The sequence below is a fragment of the Chiloscyllium punctatum genome, chromosome X, assembly GCF_047496795.1.
Source record: "Chiloscyllium punctatum isolate Juve2018m chromosome X, sChiPun1.3, whole genome shotgun sequence".
Lineage (NCBI taxonomy): Eukaryota > Metazoa > Chordata > Chondrichthyes > Orectolobiformes > Hemiscylliidae > Chiloscyllium > Chiloscyllium punctatum.
The window spans coordinates 24,988,700-25,008,119 of NC_092791.1; the positions used below are offsets into that span (position 1 = coordinate 24,988,700).

The 19,420-nt window shown below is 44.0% G+C and overlaps 1 protein-coding gene across 19 annotated transcripts in view; it reads right to left on the bottom strand.

The window, feature by feature from the left end:
- The window catches only part of kmt2d (lysine (K)-specific methyltransferase 2D), a 247,467-nt gene that overhangs the window by 38,224 nt on the left and 189,823 nt on the right, over positions 1-19,420 (bottom strand). For 14 of the 19 annotated variants that reach the window (XM_072566973.1, XM_072566969.1, XM_072566976.1 and 11 more), the window contains 5 exons: positions 17,223-17,455; positions 10,616-16,621; positions 9,060-9,212; positions 3,569-3,733; positions 2,066-2,207 (listed from right to left, as the gene is read on the bottom strand). In XM_072566973.1, coding sequence (XP_072423074.1) covers positions 2,066-2,207; positions 3,569-3,733; positions 9,060-9,212; positions 10,616-16,621; positions 17,223-17,455 — 6,699 coding nt within the window. The remainder of the gene's footprint in view (positions 1-2,065; positions 2,208-3,568; positions 3,734-9,059; positions 9,213-10,615; positions 16,622-17,222; positions 17,456-19,420) is intronic. The other 5 variants (XM_072566979.1, XM_072566978.1, XM_072566977.1 and 2 more) reach the window with 1 other exon arrangement.

Sequence of the window (19,420 nt, forward strand, 5' to 3'; positions counted from 1 at the left end):
GTGCATGTATGTATGCGGGGGGGTGGGGGGGTGCATGGATCTGGATGGGATGCTCTTCAGGTGGTCTGTGTGGACTCAATTGGCTGAATGGCCTCTTTTCACGTTGTTGGGATTCTACACAAAAGAAAAAGTAACTTGCTCCTGTTTGTACAATGACAGGCTTTTCAGGAGCCAAGACTCTTACAATTATTAAATTTCTTCATCTTTGATTATAGGTCAACCGGAACTTGGAAACAAGAACTACTGCAGGGTGCTCAGCAGTAGTTACCTGTCTCAAGCATAACTATGTTGTTTGCAACAATGGCTGATTAGTTTTTCAAATTTGAGATTTCTGCAGGGATGGTAATGATCTGACCAGGGTGCCACCACTGCTTTTGGCCAGACTTTCAGAGGCATTGCCTCACGTGTGCACTGCAGTAACTGTCATATGCACTTGACATTGTGATCTAATCATTTACCTGCTGCAGCAATTAGAATGCAAATAGGAAATCCTCGATTCAAATGTACAAAATTAGAAGAGAGCCACTGGAGAGATTAACTCTTGTTATTTCAGGTTTGAGCCAGTACAGAATGCAACTGGCACCTCATTTTGATTCAGGCTGATTTTGTGCAAATGGTTGAACATGCACCTGTAACATCTCATGGTGGAATATCCAAACTACCTTTCCTTCATTAAAGTTTTGCATATTAGCACTAAGACCTAAGAACAGAAGAATTAGGAGCAGGAGTAGGCCATTCAGCCAATATTTCAAAAATCTCCCAAGTCTCTAAATACTTTCAGTGATCTAGCCCGTATAACTCTCTGGGAGAAAATTCCAGACATTCAGTAGTTTCAAGAAATTCCTTCATATCTCAGTTTTGTATCTCTCTCCACATTCTGTAACTACATCCTCTAGTTTGAGATTCCCCAACTACTGGGAACATCTTCTCAACGTCTACTCTGTCAAGCCCCTTCAGAATCTTATGTTTCAATAAGATCTCTGCTAATACTTCTAAGCTCCAATAACTAAAGACATAAGTTGTTTAGCCGTTCTTCGTAAGTCAAACCCTTCATCCTTTCTCAAATATGGGGACTTGCATTTCATTAAAGGGAAGAGCTCTAACTACTTCTTCAAAATTAGATTTACAATATTTTAAACAAAATAAGCTGCAAGTTTTATTTTTTTGAAAAATGAGTACAATTCTCGGGCTTTTTAATCCCAGAATTCTGCTGTCACATCTCCTCGAGGTTATACCTGCTGGTATTTCACTGTAACAAAAGACTCTGATAATTTTAGATCAGTGGCAGTATAGCACATCTTAAAGGGGAGAATGGGTATGGACCATTCAGCCTATCAAGAATTTTTATAATATTAGATCATGGCTGATTTGCATCTTGAGTTACCTACCTTGGTTCCATACTCATTAATACTCTCAACTAACAAAACTTTATCTGTCTTGAAATTTTCCATTGACAGAGCCTCCCAGCATCCTTTTTTCCCCCATGGAGCTCTCTACTTCCACTACCTTTCATGTGCAAAACTGTTTCCTGATATCCAAATTAGAGCTAGGCTCATCACAGAAAGAGGATGCACTTTGTATAGCTCCACCAGATTAAATGGTAAATGTCCAACAATTTTATCAACTGCTTTGACCATTTTCAGCATCTCAATTTGATTACTTTGTAATCTTCTCTGCTAAAGATAATACAAGTTGAACCTATGAAACCTCTTTTCATGAATTTTACACTTTGAGCCCTGGTATTATTCGGATGGATCTGTTCTGCACCCTGCTGACTGAGATGCAGTACTCTAAATGGAACTATTTTTTTCAGCTGCAGTCTAAGCAGAATTCTACTGAACTGTTGCATCATCACTTGTTAAAGGGCAAGTAATTGATAATTGTTCATAGCTGGGATGCAAATGTTTTAAAACTAATTGTGTTCCTTTCCAATAATTGTATGCATTCAGGATACACACTTACAAGTTTCAATCAGGTTAGGCATTGACCTAAATCCAAGAATTCCAGATTGCATCAAGTCATATATATTGTACCAAACAATTAAAACTCCAACAAATTCTTTTACCTTTTTGACCTTCAAGTTCTTTCTGCCCTTCTGTCAGCTCCTCAGAAGAGGCCAATCCATTCACAAGTTTCTGCTGGACAGAGGGAGGAGGGGTAGGAGGCAATGAGGAAGGCGGGGTCGGTGGATTACTCAGATTGTTCTGCTAAAGAATGGTAGAAAATTAATCCATTGAATTGAGTATTAAGGGAAAAAACCTACATAAAGTAATTAACTCAATCGCAGGTATAATTTTTTAAATTGACAGATATAAAGCAGCAAATCTCTGCAAAATTCTCTTTGGCATGGTGGCTCAGTGGTTAGCACTGCTGCCTCACTGCACCAGGGATCTGGGATTGATTACAGCTTTGGGCAACTGTGTGAAATTTGCACATTCTCCCAGTGTCTGCTCCGGTTTCCTCCCACAGCCCAAAGATGTGCAGGTGAGGTGGACTGGCCATGCTACATTGCCCATAGTGTTCAGGGATGTGTAGGGGTTAGGTGCATTAATCGGGGGTAAATGTAAATAATAGGGTAGGGGAATGGGTCTGGGTGGGTTCTGTTCGGAGGGTCAGTGTGGACTTCTTGGGCTGAAAGGCCTGTTTCCACACTGTAGGGATTCTAGAATACAAGAATGTACAGAACAACAAAATGATTACGTTGTGACCACCTGGTCTGAAAAAACTGCATTTCTTTCAAATACCCACCAACTTGCATTTTCATTTGTCCAGATATTAACAAATTAGTAGCATACAAAGGGATTAAACAGAGAATTATGCTCATTCTTTTGGTTTACTGGTTTTGTCAGATTCTCACATATATGATTGTTTTGCTTAATTTTGGAAGACAGCAAATTGTACCATACTAGGCAGAAAGAATGTTTACACTTGTGGGAAATAACAGAACTAGAGGCCATTACACAAGAAAGCCCCCAAGAAAACTAATTTGGGAAATTAAAAAAAACTTATTTACCCCAAGAGTAACAATAGTATGGAATCTGCTCCCACAGGGGCATGGTTGAAAAGAATGGTATAGTTACATTTAAAGGGAAACTAGACCAGCAGAAGATAGAAAAAGGACTAGATGGTTATGATTATTGAGTAAGAGCATAAACAACAAAGGACTGGTTGGGCTGAATGGTAGGTTTCTGTGCTTTTAACCTTTGTAATCCTATATAATATTAAGTAAATAGCTCTTCCCCTTTCTCAACATCCAATGAAGATTTCTAGCTCATCACTCTTTGAAGCATCATAGACAACCAAAATTTAATACCAAGATCTTAAAGTTACTTCCTGGAAAGTGAACAGAACCAAATATTTGAACAAATCTCAAGACATTTGTTTGTGAATTCACTGGCTTTCCTTCGAGACAATCCAGTTAAAATCTAACATTTTAAATCTGAATAAATAAGAACATGATTTTCTGTGTATAAATCTCATTGTTAATTCCTTATAATACCATGACATAACTGAAAGGCAAGACCATGTAGAACCCAGACACATGCTTCACACTTTAGTTACATTTTACCTTGTAGAGAAGCTGAGAGTAGTAATCTGGTGCATTGTCTAGCACAGCATTCCCAAATGACCCTTTCAGCTGATTTTTGCTGTTGAATGGACTGCTCCCAAATGGAGGAAAGAGACCAAAGTTCACTTCAATGGTAGGTTCCACCAAAGGAAGAAGGGAGAGTTGCTAAAACAAAAAAAAGACAATAAAACAATGGTCACTTCACAGAAATACATACACAATTTTCCAGGCTAAGGTCTCAGGATAAAGGATGTTCCTTTTAGGGACTAAGAGGCAAGGTTTAACCCAAGTCATTCTCACTGTCGAACAAAAAAAAAATGTATTTATTGGTTAATTCATTTATGAATTTTGGAATTGGAAAAAAAAATCAATTTTGCTTTCAATTTTCATCCTTCTTTCACCATTATCTGGTCATAGAGACATACAGCACAGAAACAGAACCTCTGGTCCAAGCAATCCATGCCAACCATAATTCCAGACTAAACTCACCCCATTTGCTGCCACTTGGTCCATATCCCTACAAACCTTTCCTATTCATGTACTTATCCAAATGTCTTTTAAACATTGTAACTATACCTGCATCCATTACTTCCTTTGGAAGTTCATTCCACACACGAACCACCCTCTGTGTAAAAAACGTTGCTCATGCCCTTTTAAAATCTTTCTCCTCTCATCTTAAAAATATGCCCCCTACTCTTGAAATCCTCCACCCTAGGGAAAGGATACTTGCCATTCACCTTACTTATACCTCTAATGATTTTAAAAAGCTCTTCAAAATCAGCCCTCAACAGTTTCCGTTCCAATGAAAAAAGTCCCAGTCTATCCCTATATCTTGAACCTTCCATTCCCAGCAACATCCTGGTAAAATCCTTCTAAACCCTCTCCAGCTTGTTCATGCCCTTCCCATAACAGGGCGACAAGAACTGGACACAGTATTGCAGAAGATATCCTGTACACCCTCAACATGATGTCCCAATTCCTATACTCAAAAGGGCAGAGCAATGAAGGCAAGCGTGCTAAATGCCTTTTTAGCTACTGTCTACATGTGACGCACTATCCAGTACCCCACCATTAATTGTATAAGTCTTGCAATTGTCTGTTTTACCAAATGCAATACCTCTCATTTATCCAAATTAAACTCCATTTGCCATTCCACTGACCCAAACGATCACGATCTCTTTGTAATCTTAACCTTCTTCACCGTCCACCGTACCAATTGGTGTCACCCACAAACTTACTAACCATGCCTTCTATATACTCATCTAAATCATTTATATAAATGACAACATTGCAAGAACTTTTTTCTGATGAAATGTTGAGACTGTTTTTTTGCCTTCCACTGATTGTGTTTGACATCCTGATTATTATCAGCTCTCAACATTGAACTGTTTTCATCTGAATTTCTTGTTCCTCTCTGATTCTTCCCATCCTTAATTTTTCTGTCCCCATTCCTGGAGATACACTGTCCAGCAATATCCATTACAAACCTATAGTTATCTTCATGACACTACTTCACAACCTCCTCCCTGCAGGCTTCCATTCCATTTTCCCAGTCTCTGTTGCATCTTTTGCAATGACAACTCCTTCCACCGGGGTGCTTTGGACATGTCCTTTATCCTCAAATAGAGTGGCACGGTGGCTCAGTGGTTAGCACTGCTGCCTCACAGCGCCAGGGAATCAGGTTCGATTCTAGCCTCAGTTGACTGTCTGTGTGGAGTTTGCACAATCTCCCAGTGTCTGCATGGGTTTCCTCCAGGTGCTCCATTGTCCTCCCACAGTTCAAACATGTGCAGGTTAGGTGAACTGGCCATGCTAAATTGCCCATAGTGTAGGTTATTAATCAGGGGTAAATATAGGGAAGGGGAATGGGTTTGGGTAGGTTACTCTTTGGAGGGTCGGTGTGGACTTGTTGGGACAAAGGGCCTGTTTCCAAACTGTAGGGATTCTAATTCTAATATGGGAACGTGCCTCCCCAACCTGCAACCAAGGTTGGCAGGACCCTGAGCCATGTCCAACCTATTTTGTGCATTTCTGTCCTCATACCTTGCCATCCTTCCCAGACAATTGGGTTCCCCTTGTCCTCACTTTGCACCCCATCACTATCCATCAGTTCTGCCCCTTTCGCAGAATATCACCAAATGAACCATCCTCTCCACTGTCAAAATCCACAGGGACTGCTCCCTCCGTGACACCCTGGTCTATTCCTTCATCACTTGGAACACTTCTTTATCTCCTCATGGGACCTTCCCATGCAATTGTAGGTGTAACATTTGCCCTTTCACACTCTCGCTATTCAAGATCCCAAACACACCTTATAGGTGAAGCAATGGTTTCCTTGTACTACTTTAAATTTAGTCTACTGTATTCACTACTCTCAACGCACTGTTAAACTGGTGAGAGCAAATGTAGACTGAGTGACTGCTTTGTTTGTAGGAAACACCCGAACATTACAGTTGCATACCATTATAATTAACCATCTTGCCCTCAAGCTTACATTTCCACTCCGGGCCTGCTGCAGTGTTTCACTGAAACTCAATACAAAATAGAGGACCATCACCTCATTTTCAGCTTAGACACGAGACAGCTTCTAGGATTCAAAATGGAGTTTAACAACTTACTAACTCAAAGCTTATGCTTTGTTGACTTTGCTCTCAGCAAAGAGGACCCATTTTCTCATTTCCTTACCCATCATTTCCCACTTATTTTATATCTCTATTTCTGTTTTCCCAGCTTAATACTGCCCTCATTTTCTCCTCTGGGTACCCTTACCTCCACTCACTTTTCCTTCCCCCTCTGTCAACACCATAAATACCACCATTGCCCAGCCCCTTTCAGTTCTGAAGTTATATCAGACTTGAAAGTTAACACTATTGCTCTCTCCACAAATGCTACCCAACCCAAGTTTCTTCAACATGCTTTATTTTTATTATACATTTATAGTGCCTTTAATATAGTCAAAAAGCCACAAGATCCATTGCAACAGTGTTCCAAATAAAATTTGTAGTATTATGGAATCAATCTCTCTTATTTTCTAGCATTAATGATCCTATACAAAATGACTAATGCAACTCTCAATCCTGTTAATAATGGGCATGAACACACATCCATAATTAGCACACTCCTCAGTCCAACTCGTCCATGCTAACCAGATATCCTAAATTAATCTAGTCCCATTTGCTAGCATCTGGCCTATATCCCTCTAAACCCCTCCTCTTCACGTATCCACCCAGGTGCCTTTTAAATGTTGCAATTGTACTAGCCTCCACCACTACCTCTGGCAGCTCATTCCAAACACGCACCTCCCTCTGCATGAAAAGCTGCCTCTTTGGACCATTTTAAGTCTTTCCCCTCTCACCCTAAACCTATGCCCTCTAGTTCTGGATTTCCCCCACCCTGGGGGAAAGACCTCGACTATTTACCCTATCCATGCCCCTCATGACTTTATAAAACTCTCTAAGGTCACCCTTCAGCCCCCAACGCTCCAGAGAAATAGTCCCAGCCTAATTAGTCATTCCCTACACTTCTTATTTGGTAATCATTCATAGAAACATATACAGGTAAGGCTGCAGAATTTTTTTTGTTAACAAACAAAAAAGTTGGAGTTCTGCCAGAGCCACTCAGCTCCTGGCCTCATTATAGTTTTGATCCAAACATCAACAAAAGAATTGAATTCCAGAAGGGAGGAGAGAGCGACTGTTCTTGACATTGAGGCTACATTCAACAACATATGACATCAAGGAGTCCCAACAATTTCAATGAGAATCATGGGAAAATGCTGCTGTTTGGAGCAATACCCAGCATGAAAGATAGTTGTGATCGTTGGATGTCAGTCATCTCTGCAGAAGTTCCTCAGGTAGATTTTTAAAAAATTAACCTGGTCAGATGTGTTATTTATACCCAGAGTTCCTCAGGATAGTGTCCTTGACGTAACCATCTTCAGCTGCTTCATTACTAACCTTCCCTCCATTCTAAGGTCAGAGGTAGGGATGTTCACTGATGATTGCACAATGTCAGCACCATTTGAGACTTCAGATTCTTAAGCAGTCCATGTCACATGCAGCAAGACCAGTATAATATCCAGGTTTGGGCTGACAAGTGGCAAATGATATTCAAGTCACACAAGTGCCAGGCAATGATCACCTCCAACAAGAGACAATTTAACCTTCACCCCTTGACATTTAATAGAATCACCATCGCAGAAAACTGCATTATCAAAATTCTGAGGATTGTTATGGACTAGAAACCGAACTATATAAGCCATATGAATACTGTGGCTACAAGAATAAATCAAAGACCAGAAATACTACAGTGAATAACTCACCTCCTGACTCCCTAATGTCTGCACCCTATCGACAAGACATAAGCCAGAAATGTGACAGACTACTCTGCACTTGCCTGGATGTGTGCAGCTTCAACAGTACTCAAGAGGCTTGATACCATCCAAGACAAAGTTGCTATTTGATTGACATCACATCCATTAACATTCACTCTCTCCACCACTGATGCATAGAGGCAACAGTGTGTATTATCTACAGAGTCACTGGACAAGGCTCCTTCCAAAGACCGATACCATCTAGAAGGACAAGGGGAGTAGATACATGATAACACGACCATTTGCAAGTTGCTCTCTAAGCCACTCACCGCCCTGTCTTTGCAATATATTGATACTCCTGGGTCATCCTGAAGCTCCCTCCCCAAAAGTAAGATGATGTACCTACACCAAATGATCGCAGGGGTTGAAGAGGTCAGCTTACCACCATCTTCTCATGGGCAACACATGTTGGCCCAGCCAGTGATGCACACATTCCATGAATGAATTTTAATAAAATGAAAACAAAGGCTCATTTATTCCCAACACCATAATATTTCAGTGACCCAAATCTGAAGAAATTACCCTCCTACAATTTTTTTAAGTTTGATCCAACTTCTTCTCTCTAGTTTTGTCCTATGAACTAGGAAGTCTTACATGAATGAAAGTGCAAGTTTAGACTCTCGGTCTTTTAAAGATCTGCCAATTTCTAACCAAACACTCTTGGGTCTGGAAGTTTCAAAAGCTAAACCTTGATATTAGGTTTTTCTGAACTGTCTTTTACGCTTTTCTAGGTGAGAAACTATATTTACTTCTGACTCTAGTCAGGTCTGCTCCAAAACTGCCATAAAAGCATTCAATTTCTGGGAATTCTGAGCTAAAATCAGTACTCGATTATTCCAAACCAAAAGCAAGTTAATGCCTTCAATATTTACACTCCCTGTTGATATCATGGGATTTATTTCAACATTTCATTAACACTTTAGGTGATTTGCAGTCGCCTGCTCTCTGACAGAAGAATCAAGTCATTTTTCTGGAAAGGACCTGTTGCCCTTGTTCCCCCTTTCATCACATTTCACGCAAATATCAGAAAATATCCTGAATGCGATTCTACAATATAATCTCAGTTCTAAGTTTCTAATTTCTGTCGCGATTTATTCAAAACAAAATGCACACTGGTACCTGTTGTAACTGCTTCATTAGGGCATCAGTAGTTTTTATTCCTTCATCCTTTTTATTCTTCTTTCGAGAGTTGGTGCCTCTATCAGTTGATTTTTGTGTCCGTTTTGTTTTTGGGCCCAAGTTTTTCTTGCTAATTTCCTGAAATTCCTTTATCTTGTTAAAAAAAAGATGAAATTCAAAGGGTTTGGCACATGTAATTTACCAGCATGGTCCCTTTAGTATTTTTGTTTGCTTGGCTATGCGCATGTGATATATGTGCATGAGGAACTTTAGATTGCTGTGCATCCTGGAGGAACATTGATCAACACAATGTGGTCACAATCGGAGCTTTATTGTTCCTAGCAAACCACAAAGAGCCTATAAACATTGATGTGACCATTCTATTGGGCTAACATTTCTTACAAAACCACAGGAATCCTGGGAGGCATAATCTCATTTAGAAGTTAAACTGAATTGAAGTTTGGAGAGAAGAAAAATCACCTGCAGAATGCATATGGCTTTAATTAAAAATAATAAGACATTTACAGCTCGTTACACAAGTCCTATGGATTCCACTCCTCCCAGGTAATGAACACTGAAGGCTCAACCAGATAGGCACTTTCTTCTGTCTGACTTCCCCACATCCAAGTATTAGCATAGCAGGTCAGCATACTAAATAAAATGCCACAAATGCCTTTGTGACCACTTCAGACCCCCTCTATTGACTGCTACGTACAGGCTTGCACACTTTTGCTCTAAGTAAAACAGATTCCAATTGTTACAAGAATCGTCCTCCACTAAATGTGGACTTCTTACATATCTGGTTTGAAATGTTAAATTTCCACCCAAGCTGGTCATCCCACATTTGGGAAGGCGATGGCCTAGTGGTATTATTGCTGGACTATTAATCCAGAGACCCAGGTCATGTTCTGGGGACTCGGGTTTGAATCCTGCCATGGCAGATGTTGGAATTTGAATTCAACAAAAAAAATCTGGAATTAAGGGTCTAATGATGACCATAAATCCATTGTCAATTGTTGGAAAAACCCCATCTGATTCACTAATATCCTTTAGGGAAGGAAACTGCCATCCTTACCTGGTCTGGCCTACATTTGATTCAAGACCCACAGCAATGTGCTTGACTCTTAAATGCCCGCTGAGCAATTAGGGATGGGCAATAAATGCTGTCCTAGCCAACGATGCTCTCATCCCATGAATGAATAAAAAAAATTGTTTCTACCATCTCCTGCTTATAATTCCATAAGATGTACGAACACAAAATTTTTCAAATAACTGTACGAAATACTTAAGAATATGAAAATATCACATTAATCTGCATTTAAGTATTTTTCTTGTGTCCCAATAGTATAATTGGTTCTAAAGTCAGCAAAAACTCTGGGTTTGTAATTACATTTAAAATAGAAGTCAGGAAGCAGGATTGGACTAGCATAATTCCATTAAGCAATTAAACTTAAAGCAAGCGTTTGCCTATGGATATTATTATACAACTCATGTAAAGTCTGATCTTTTCTACACAAAGACTGAGATAACGCTGTAAACCATGTCTTTTAACTAACCTCTGAATTTGTAGTTGCACCTTGTAGTTTTCGATCAATCATCACAGCTTTGCTTTCAATGTGACTTTTCACAGTCAAGTGTGTTCCATCTCCAGAGCGCTGTGCAACAAGCTGCAAGTTCTTAGTGCGTAACAATTTCTGAAGCAGCAGCTGTCCAGCCTCAGACCTTGGAGCAAGAAAAGAATGATCCCCTGCATTCAAAGCACTGATACAGTCGGTATTTGACTCTCGCTTCACAGTTCCTTCTGGAAATCCACAGCGAACTGCATCAATGCTTTCCTGTTTCACTGTGTGACCTTTACCCCCTGTGTTGGTGTTCTTAGCAACACATTCCTGTAATTTAGAACAATTGTCTTGCTTTCCTGTGACTTTCTGTACATATTCCTCTTGCCCATTGGTTTGATTCAATAGCGATGATTCTGATCTTAGTCCAGCACATTCCTCTTTTGCTGCATGGCTTTGGGGCGATATTGGGAAGTCAAATGTACAAGTGGTCTTCAAGTCACTTTGTTCATGGATCTCAACATTAATACTGGTTTGCACCTCAGTACCTGAGCTTGCTTTTCCAATAATCCCATGTGGTTTTACTGCTGACGTAGCAGAGTTTGAATCAGGTACCTTTTGAGGCATAATTGCTACTGGATCTGTCACGCAAACACTACTTTCTTCAGACTCATTGTCTTTAAGCAATTCTGGTTGCAGCTGTATTACTGTTTCCAAAGTTTCACCTTGTGGAGGTACATCTCCCAAATTAGTTTGATTTAATTCTGGACGTGACATTTGCGAATGATTGGAATGAGCTTGGCCAGACACTAATTCACTTCCTGATCCCACATTCTGCCTTGCGCGCTTGCTTTGAAGTAGGTGAGCCATCTCTTGTGGCTTCCCGCCATGTTCTGCTTTAACCTGCTGAACATAGACCATGCCTGGACGAAAATGGCCTAAACCAATCTGCTGACCAGTTATATGAACTGAACGCAGACCTGCATGCTGTTGCTGAAATGACTGTGATGTTACGATGTTTTGTACCCCATGTCTTGGATCTCCCAAAGTTCCATGCTGCTGAGATGTTGTGACTCGCACCAATCCTTGCAAACTGAGACCATTGTTTTGTTGTAGACCTGCTACAGTTTGTTGTTGCACACGTCTCATTAATTGACCATGCTGACTCACAAGTCGCGGCTGCCCTGCAACACCTTGCTGCGTTGGTTGCTGCACTGATGTCACTGCTCGTGTTTGCAAATTCTGATATATCATACCCTGAGTGTGCACAAGTCCTGCTGCATTCTTGGATAGCTGTTGCTGCCTCACCATATTCTGAGTTGATGGCTGGTTACGGTCCTGCCCCATTATGCACTGGGAAGGCAGCAAAGGCTCTTGTTCCATTACAATTTTGCCTTGCTGTTGCCCTTGCCTCACTGTGCTTGTGGTTTGTTGTTCCTGCTCTTTCTCCTGCCCCATCATACCGGAAGCCTGGAGGGATTGCTGCCCGCCAACTGTAACTAAGCTCTGCATGCGCTGTCCCTGTCCCATAGTACTTGGTGACTGCCTCTGTCCTATCAGATTCTGCAATTGTTGCTGTCCCTGACCCTGCACCAAAATATTCTGTGGACATGGCTGTTGCTGTCCCTGCTCTTGACCTATTAAGCTCTGTGGCAACTGCCCTTGCCCTATCAGGCTTTGTGGTTGCCCCTGCCGAATTCCAGCCTGAGGCTGAAGTTGCCACTGCCCCATCAGGCCCTGCAGCAGTTGTTGCTGCTGTCCTTGTCTCATCCCAATCAAACCTCGAGGCTGTTGCTTTACCGGCCCCATCTGACCCTCAGGCTGAGATTGCTGTCCAATCCCCACTGTGCCCCGAAGCTGGGGATGTCCCATCCCCATTGTGCCCTGAGGCTGAGGCTGCTGCTGAACAATGCCTGTCATGCCTGGAGGCTGGCGTTGTTGACCCACTATGCCCTGGGATGACTGCTGTTGCTGTCCCATTCCTATCGCACCCTGAGGCTGGGCCTGTTGCTGTCCCATCCCCACCGTGCCCGGAGGCTGGGTTTGTTGCTGCCCCATTCCCACCGTGCCCTGAGACTGGACCTGTTGCTGTCCCATTCCTATTGTACCCTGAGGCTGTGTCTGCTGCTGTTCCATCCCCACTGTGCCTTGAAGCTGAGGCTGTTGCTGCCCCATTCCCAGTGCATCCTGGGATAAGTGCTGCTGCTGCCCCACCCCCAACGTACCCGGAGGCTGTCCCAGCCCCACTGTATTCTGGGACGATTGTTGTTGGTGTCCCATTCCAAGTGTGACCTGAGATTGGGCTTGTTGCTGCTCTAACCCCACTGCACCCTGATAATGGGCTTGTTGCTGTCCCAGTCCCACCGTGCTCAGAGGCTGGGCCTGCTGCTGCCCCAATCCCAGTGTGCCCTGATGATGAGCTTGTTGCTGTCCCATTCCAAGTGTGCCCTGAGACTGGGCCTGTTGCTGTCCCATCCCCACAGTGCCCAGAGGCTGGGCCTGCACCTGCTCCATCCCCACTGTGCCCTGAGACTGGGCCTGTTGCTGTCCCATCCCCACAGTACCCTGAAGCTGGGTCTGCACCTGCTCCATCCCCAGTGTTCCCAGAGGCTGGGCCTGGTGCTGTCCCATCCCCAATGTGCCACGAGGCTGGGGCTGTTGACGTCCCATTCCCACTGCGGCCTGCAACTGCATCTGTTGCTGTTCCATCCCCACTGTACTGGGGGGCTGGGCCTGTTGCTGTCCCATTTCCACTGCACCCTGAGGCTGGGGCTGTTGCTGCCCCATTCCCACCCCGCCCTGAGGCTGGGCCTGCTGCTGTCCCATGCCCACCCCGCCCTGAGGCTGGGCCTGCTGCTGTCCCATCCCCACCCCGCCCTGAGGCTGGGCCTGCTGCTGTCCCATCCCCACCCCGCCCTGAGGCTGGGTCTGCTGCTGTCCCATCCCCACCCCGCCCTGAGGCTGGGCCTGCTGCTGTCCCATTCCCACTGCGCCCTGAGGCTGGGCCTGCTGCTGTCCCATGCCCACCCCGCCCTGAGGCTGGGCCTGCTGCTGTCCCATCCCCACCCCGCCCTGAGGCTGGGCCTGCTGCTGTCCCGTCCCCACCCCGCCCTGAGGCTGGGCTTGTTGCTGTCCTGTCCCCACCATGCTCTGAGACTGAGCCTGTTGCTGTCCCATCCCCACTGCGCCGTGAGGCTGACACTGTTGCTGTCCCATCCCCACTGCGCTGAGAGGCCGGGTCTGTTGCTGTCCCATCCCCAATGTGACCGGAGGCCGGGCCTGTTGCTGTCCCATGCCCACCGCGCCCTGAGGCTGGGCCTGTTGCTGTCCCATCCCCACCGCACCCTGAGGCTGGGCCTGTTGCTGTCCCATCCCCACCGCGCCCTGAGGCTGGGCCTGTTGCTGTCCCATCCCCACCGCGCCCTGAGGCTGGGCCTGTTGCTGTCCCATCCCCACAGCGCCCTGAGGCTGGGCCTGTTGCTGTCCCATCCCCACAGCGCCCTGAGGCTGGGCCTGTTGCTGTCCCATCCCCACAGCGCCCTGAGGCTGGGCCTGTTGCTGTCCCATCCCCACCGTGCCCTGAGGCTGGGCCTGTTGCTGTCCCATGCCCATCCCGCCCTGAGGCTGGGCCTGTTGCTGTCCCAGGCCCATCCCGCCCGGAGGCTGGGCCTGTTGCTGTCCCAGGCCCATCCCGCCCTGAGGCTGGGCCTGTTGTTGTCCCATGTCCAGCCCGCCCTGAGGCTGGGCCTGTTGTTGTCCCATCCCCGCCCCGCCCTGAGGCTGGGCCTGTTGCTGTCCCATCCCCACTGCACCCTGAGGTTGGGCTTGCTGCTGCCCTATTCCAGAGGCCTGAGGCTGGGCCTGTTGCTGACCCATACTAGAGGAGAGGGGCTGGGCCTGTTGCTGCCCCATTCCCACCGAGATCTGAGGCTGGGTCTGTTGCTGCCCCATTCCCACTGAGGGCTGAGGCTGGGCATGTTGCTGCACCATTCCCACTGAGGCCTGAGGCTGGGCTTGTTGCTGTCCCATTCCCACCGCGCCCTGAGGCTGGGCCTGTTGCTGCCCCATTCTCACCACACCCTGAGGATGGGCCTGTTGCTGTCCCATGCCCACTGAGCCCTGAGGCTGGGCTTGTTGCTGCCCCATGCCCACCCCACCCTGAGGCTGGGCGTGTTGCTGTCCCACCACCATTGCAGCCTGATGGTGGGGCTGCTGCTTTCCCATCCCCATTGTGACCTGAGGCTGCGTTTGCTGCTGTCCCAGCCCCACTGTAATCTGGGGTGACTGCTGTTGCTGTCCCATCCCCACTGTCCCTTGGGACGACTGTTGTTGTGGCATTCCTTGCCCTAGTGGACCCTGAGGAGGCTGCTGACCCATTGAGTTCTGCTGTCCAACTCCTTGCTCCACCATGCCTTGGGGCTGGGATAGTGGCTGTGACTGCTGCCCTATCCTTCCCTGGGTTTGAAGAGGTTGCTGCTGCTGCTCCATCCCCATTGTTCCCTGCGGCTGGAGTGAAGGCTGTGGTTGTTGTCCGATTCCCAAAACAGCATGGGGCTGATTTTCCTGTCCCTGTCCAATTGTGCTCTGGGGCTGATGCTGCTGTCCCTGTCCCATTGTTCCTGGAGGCTGCTGTCCTTGCTCCACTGAGACCTGGGGGGGATGCTGCTGCCTCATGCCCTGCCCTATCATGCCTGGCAATTGGTGCCTGATGACTTGCAGAGGAGTCTGCTGTCCCATTATGCTTTGTGTTGCAAGATGCTGACCCAAAACATCCGGAGATTGCTGCCTCATTATACCCTGCATTCGAGCTTGATGCCCCATTGTGCTTTGCTGTTGGAAGGATGTGGAAAGTCTCAGGATATTGTTTGGTCTGATAACACTTTGTGGATGGAGTTGTCCTGATACAGCCTGAAGGTGATGCTGCTGTAGTGGTATTGTTCCCAATTGCTGATTCTGGGATACAGCTCCTTGTTGATGCCCTATGAGCCCTTGCTGTTGCAAAGGAGCATTGGATGTCTGCTGCTGTAAAACCAGATTCTGTTGCTGCTGCTGAGAAGTGAGCACTTGTTGTTGAACTGCAAGACCTTGCTGATGCGTCAACTGTTGAGCCATAAGACCTTGCTGGGGCCGTTGAGGTTTTGGATGACTTGCAAGACCCTGTTGGTGGGATTGCTGATGCACAAGGAGGCCTTGCTGTTGACTCAGCAACCTCAAATGCTGCTGTTGAGGTGCCAGACTCTGTTGGTGCTGTGTTGCTGACTGTTGCTGTGTTTGACCAATGTTATTGTGCTGTTGTGGTAGCTGCTGCCCTGCAAGAACTTGCTGCTGCTGAGCAGGTTGATGTTGTGACTGGACAACAATCCCTTGCTGTTGGCCAATGAAGGCTTGCTGCTGTTGACCCATGATACCCTGCTGTGATGGTTTGTTACCCACAATACTTTGTTGCGTTGTTGGCTGAAGCTGCCCAATGATACCTTGCTGCTGTAACTTCCCCATGATGCTTTGCTGCTGAGATGGCCCAACAAGTCCTTGCTGTTGAATAAGTTGCATTCTTTGTTGCAGTTGAAGCTGTCTCTCCTGCAGGAGTCTGCTTTCATTTGTAAGCGTTTGAGCAGCAGAATTTCCAGAAAAATAACTGGTCGAAGGAGCAGAAGATACAGTTCCTGAGGAAGGGGGATATTCTGGTTGCTGGCTCACAGCTGAAGTTAAGAATGCTGGGCCCTGCTGCAGTGGTACTGTAGCCCCAATTTGTGGCACTCTTAGATTTCCTGTGTGCCCTATTAGTGTACTTGGTTGTTGAGCTATTGCTGGAGATCCAAGGATTGCGCCTCCTTGCTGGGCTAATGCTGCTGATAACATGGGTGTTGAAAGTTTGGGCATTACTCTCGGATTCTGGGATGAGGTTGTTGGCATCATCCCCGAAGGAGATAAAGAGCATTTCTGTTGCTGTTTATTCCGATATTCTGTCATCAGATTTGTATGCTCCTTTTGTTGTTTACGGACCTGAAACAAAATATGAAACTTCGAACTAAAAATCATGAAACTTAATTAGCCAGCACAATTTCATAACAAGCCATGTGAACAGAACACAACATTGACACGACTCATTCTAAACCAAGTTTAGTCAATTTGTCTCGTCAGAAAGGCAGTTTTAGAAACAGGGACTTTCTTTTTGTGCAGCCAAAACTGTTTTAGCAGTCCAATAAGTTGGAAAAATAAGTTTTTAATATATTCAGAAGTGCAACCAAGAGGTATGCAGAATTCATCAGTAAAGGTTAAACTGAAAGTAAAAAGGAAACCCAGACAACATTCCTTCAGAAAGCTGGAGGTTGATTCATTTCTTGGAAAGAATATTTTTGAAACACCTCAAAGAGGCAAGTTCCTGGCTTCCAAACATACATGCAAACAAATGCATAGAGCTGTATTATTAGACACAACAGGGATAATTGGATGGCTAAGTCCAGAATCCTATTTGTAATATATTACCATGTTTGTGGCACTGCTGCCCAAGATTATTTTAAAAATCAAGGTGAGAAGTGGTTTCATTAGTCAAAACCCAACAAGCTTCGGTTTCGAAATTCAAGATTTATTCTATAATTCCTACCTGATCAAGTTGTTTCTGGATTTTACTTTGTTGCTCTGTCACCCGTTTAAGTTTTTCTGCATCTGCTTCGGGGAACTCACGCCCTGCCTTCTTAGCAGTTCGTTGCTTGGCACATAATGCTTTCCTGGACTTCCTATGGACACCAATTTGTTCTTCTAAAAACTTCAGCTGCATTTGAAGCAGCTGCTGTGTATGGAGCAGCCATTCTTCATATTGACGGTGCTCTGCCTCATCTACAATACAAGAACCAAACACGAACTGGCAAATAATTCAATTGATTTATCCAAGAGACTAAAATTATCTAGAGTGCAATTTTATGACAACGTCTTGAAAGTAATTCTACAAGACAGAGGTTTAGTTCTTTACACATTTACAAAAGTTGAAAATTTGTTCATAGCCTTTTAAAAAAAAGTAAACCAGAAGTCACAGTGGAGGCTGAAACACGCAAACATCTACTTGGCTGCTTAATTTAAGAGTGTCAAAATTCTGTTAAAATGTAAATTACTTTTAATGTGCTATGCATCAACATATAAATGAGATTGACATGAAAAATGGAACAACATTTCTGCAATTTTTTTCCTCTTTGTACTTAAAAATAAATGGTCCTTTTGTAATTTTGTGAATAAATCCTACAACCAGGATGTCAAACACATGGTCTCGATAAAACTCGCACCTCTTGAGCATTTAACCATGTAAATTAATCATTTTTCTAATGCAGCTTCCCTTTGGATATGGACATTACTGGTTGGGCCAGCCTGTATTGCCCAGCCCGGATTGCTCTTGAATTAAGTGGCTTACGTGTGCCTGGAATCGCATGTCAGCCAGACCAAATAAGGGTGGCAGATTTCCTTCCTTAAAGGACGTTAGTGAACCAGAAGGCTATTTATAACAAACAGCAATTTTTACATGCTGGTATTAGACTTTTACTTGATTGAAATTTCATCAGACTCTTGATGATAGCAGAGTGGAGGGATTAATCCCATAATTTTGGACTGAATACGAACCCAGAAAAGCAAGGCAGTTTGCCTACTCACTGTGCCACCTAGTAGAATTAAAATTTATTAAAGCACACTACTGCACATTTAATCCAGATGAAAATGGAGTGGGAATTTTCTTGGCTATTTACATAGATTTAACTTTCACAGTCTAAGTGTTATTACCACAATCTAAAGAAAATGTAATCAGTTTGCATGTAGACAGCCCAAAAGGAAAATCAAACTAAGATTACATTTATCCCAGCACAAAATAACTCACTGAACAAAAGACAGCAATGGTGAGAAGTCATAGCCAATTTGGCAAACAAATTTCAGCTTTGTCTGAAAATTTGCTGCATTTGCCGAGTAAGCATACCATAAAATCGAACAAACTCCCATGCTGAAATGATTAGTAATCTTTGGGCAATGACCAAAGACCTATGCCATGAAATCAACAGCAAACACTTGCCAATGAATTACCAATTAGCTCAACTGATAGTCTGCAGAACTTCTCAACTTGGGGTTACTACTGAACACACCTATGAATAAAAGCTCTAAAAAGATTTAACTTCATTGACTTTTATATAAGGACAGTTCGCAACTTATATAGATGCTGGGAAGAAACCTTCAGCAAAGAGAGTGTTTTTTTCTCTAGTATGACAGATTTCGTCACAATACAATTTAAAAAAGTAACATCACTTAAAGTCCTTGATTCCAGTCTCAATGCTGCAAAGATGGCTCAAACTGACATTTGGACTTTAGTCTAAAAAAAAGCAATCCAGTGTGATTAATCCAACCACGTCGATGACAAGCATTAGTTTTGATCTGGCTATCAGTTAAAAATCTACAACTATTGAAGAAACACATTTGTGTTCAAATGGCATTCAGTAAAATAAGGTTGACAGAAGGGGTTTAGAACCCTTACGAGTTAAGTCAAAAGGGTTCAGCTTCCACAATTGCAACAATTACAAGAATTGCTGTGTAGGTGTAACATATATTTAAAAGAATAATAATTTAGTACAGAGAAGTTCAGAAAAACTTACCAAAGTAGTATGTTTTTGAAACTAGCCAAAGTTAATGCACAGGTTTTTAACAAATGAAACTTAAACTTGTGGAAAAAGTTAGAAGAATGTGCAATAGTTATAACAGGCTTAAAGCAATAAACAAAGTAGAAAAACTGCAACTGAGTCAAAAATATATGGTGTATTATAGAATAACAGAATC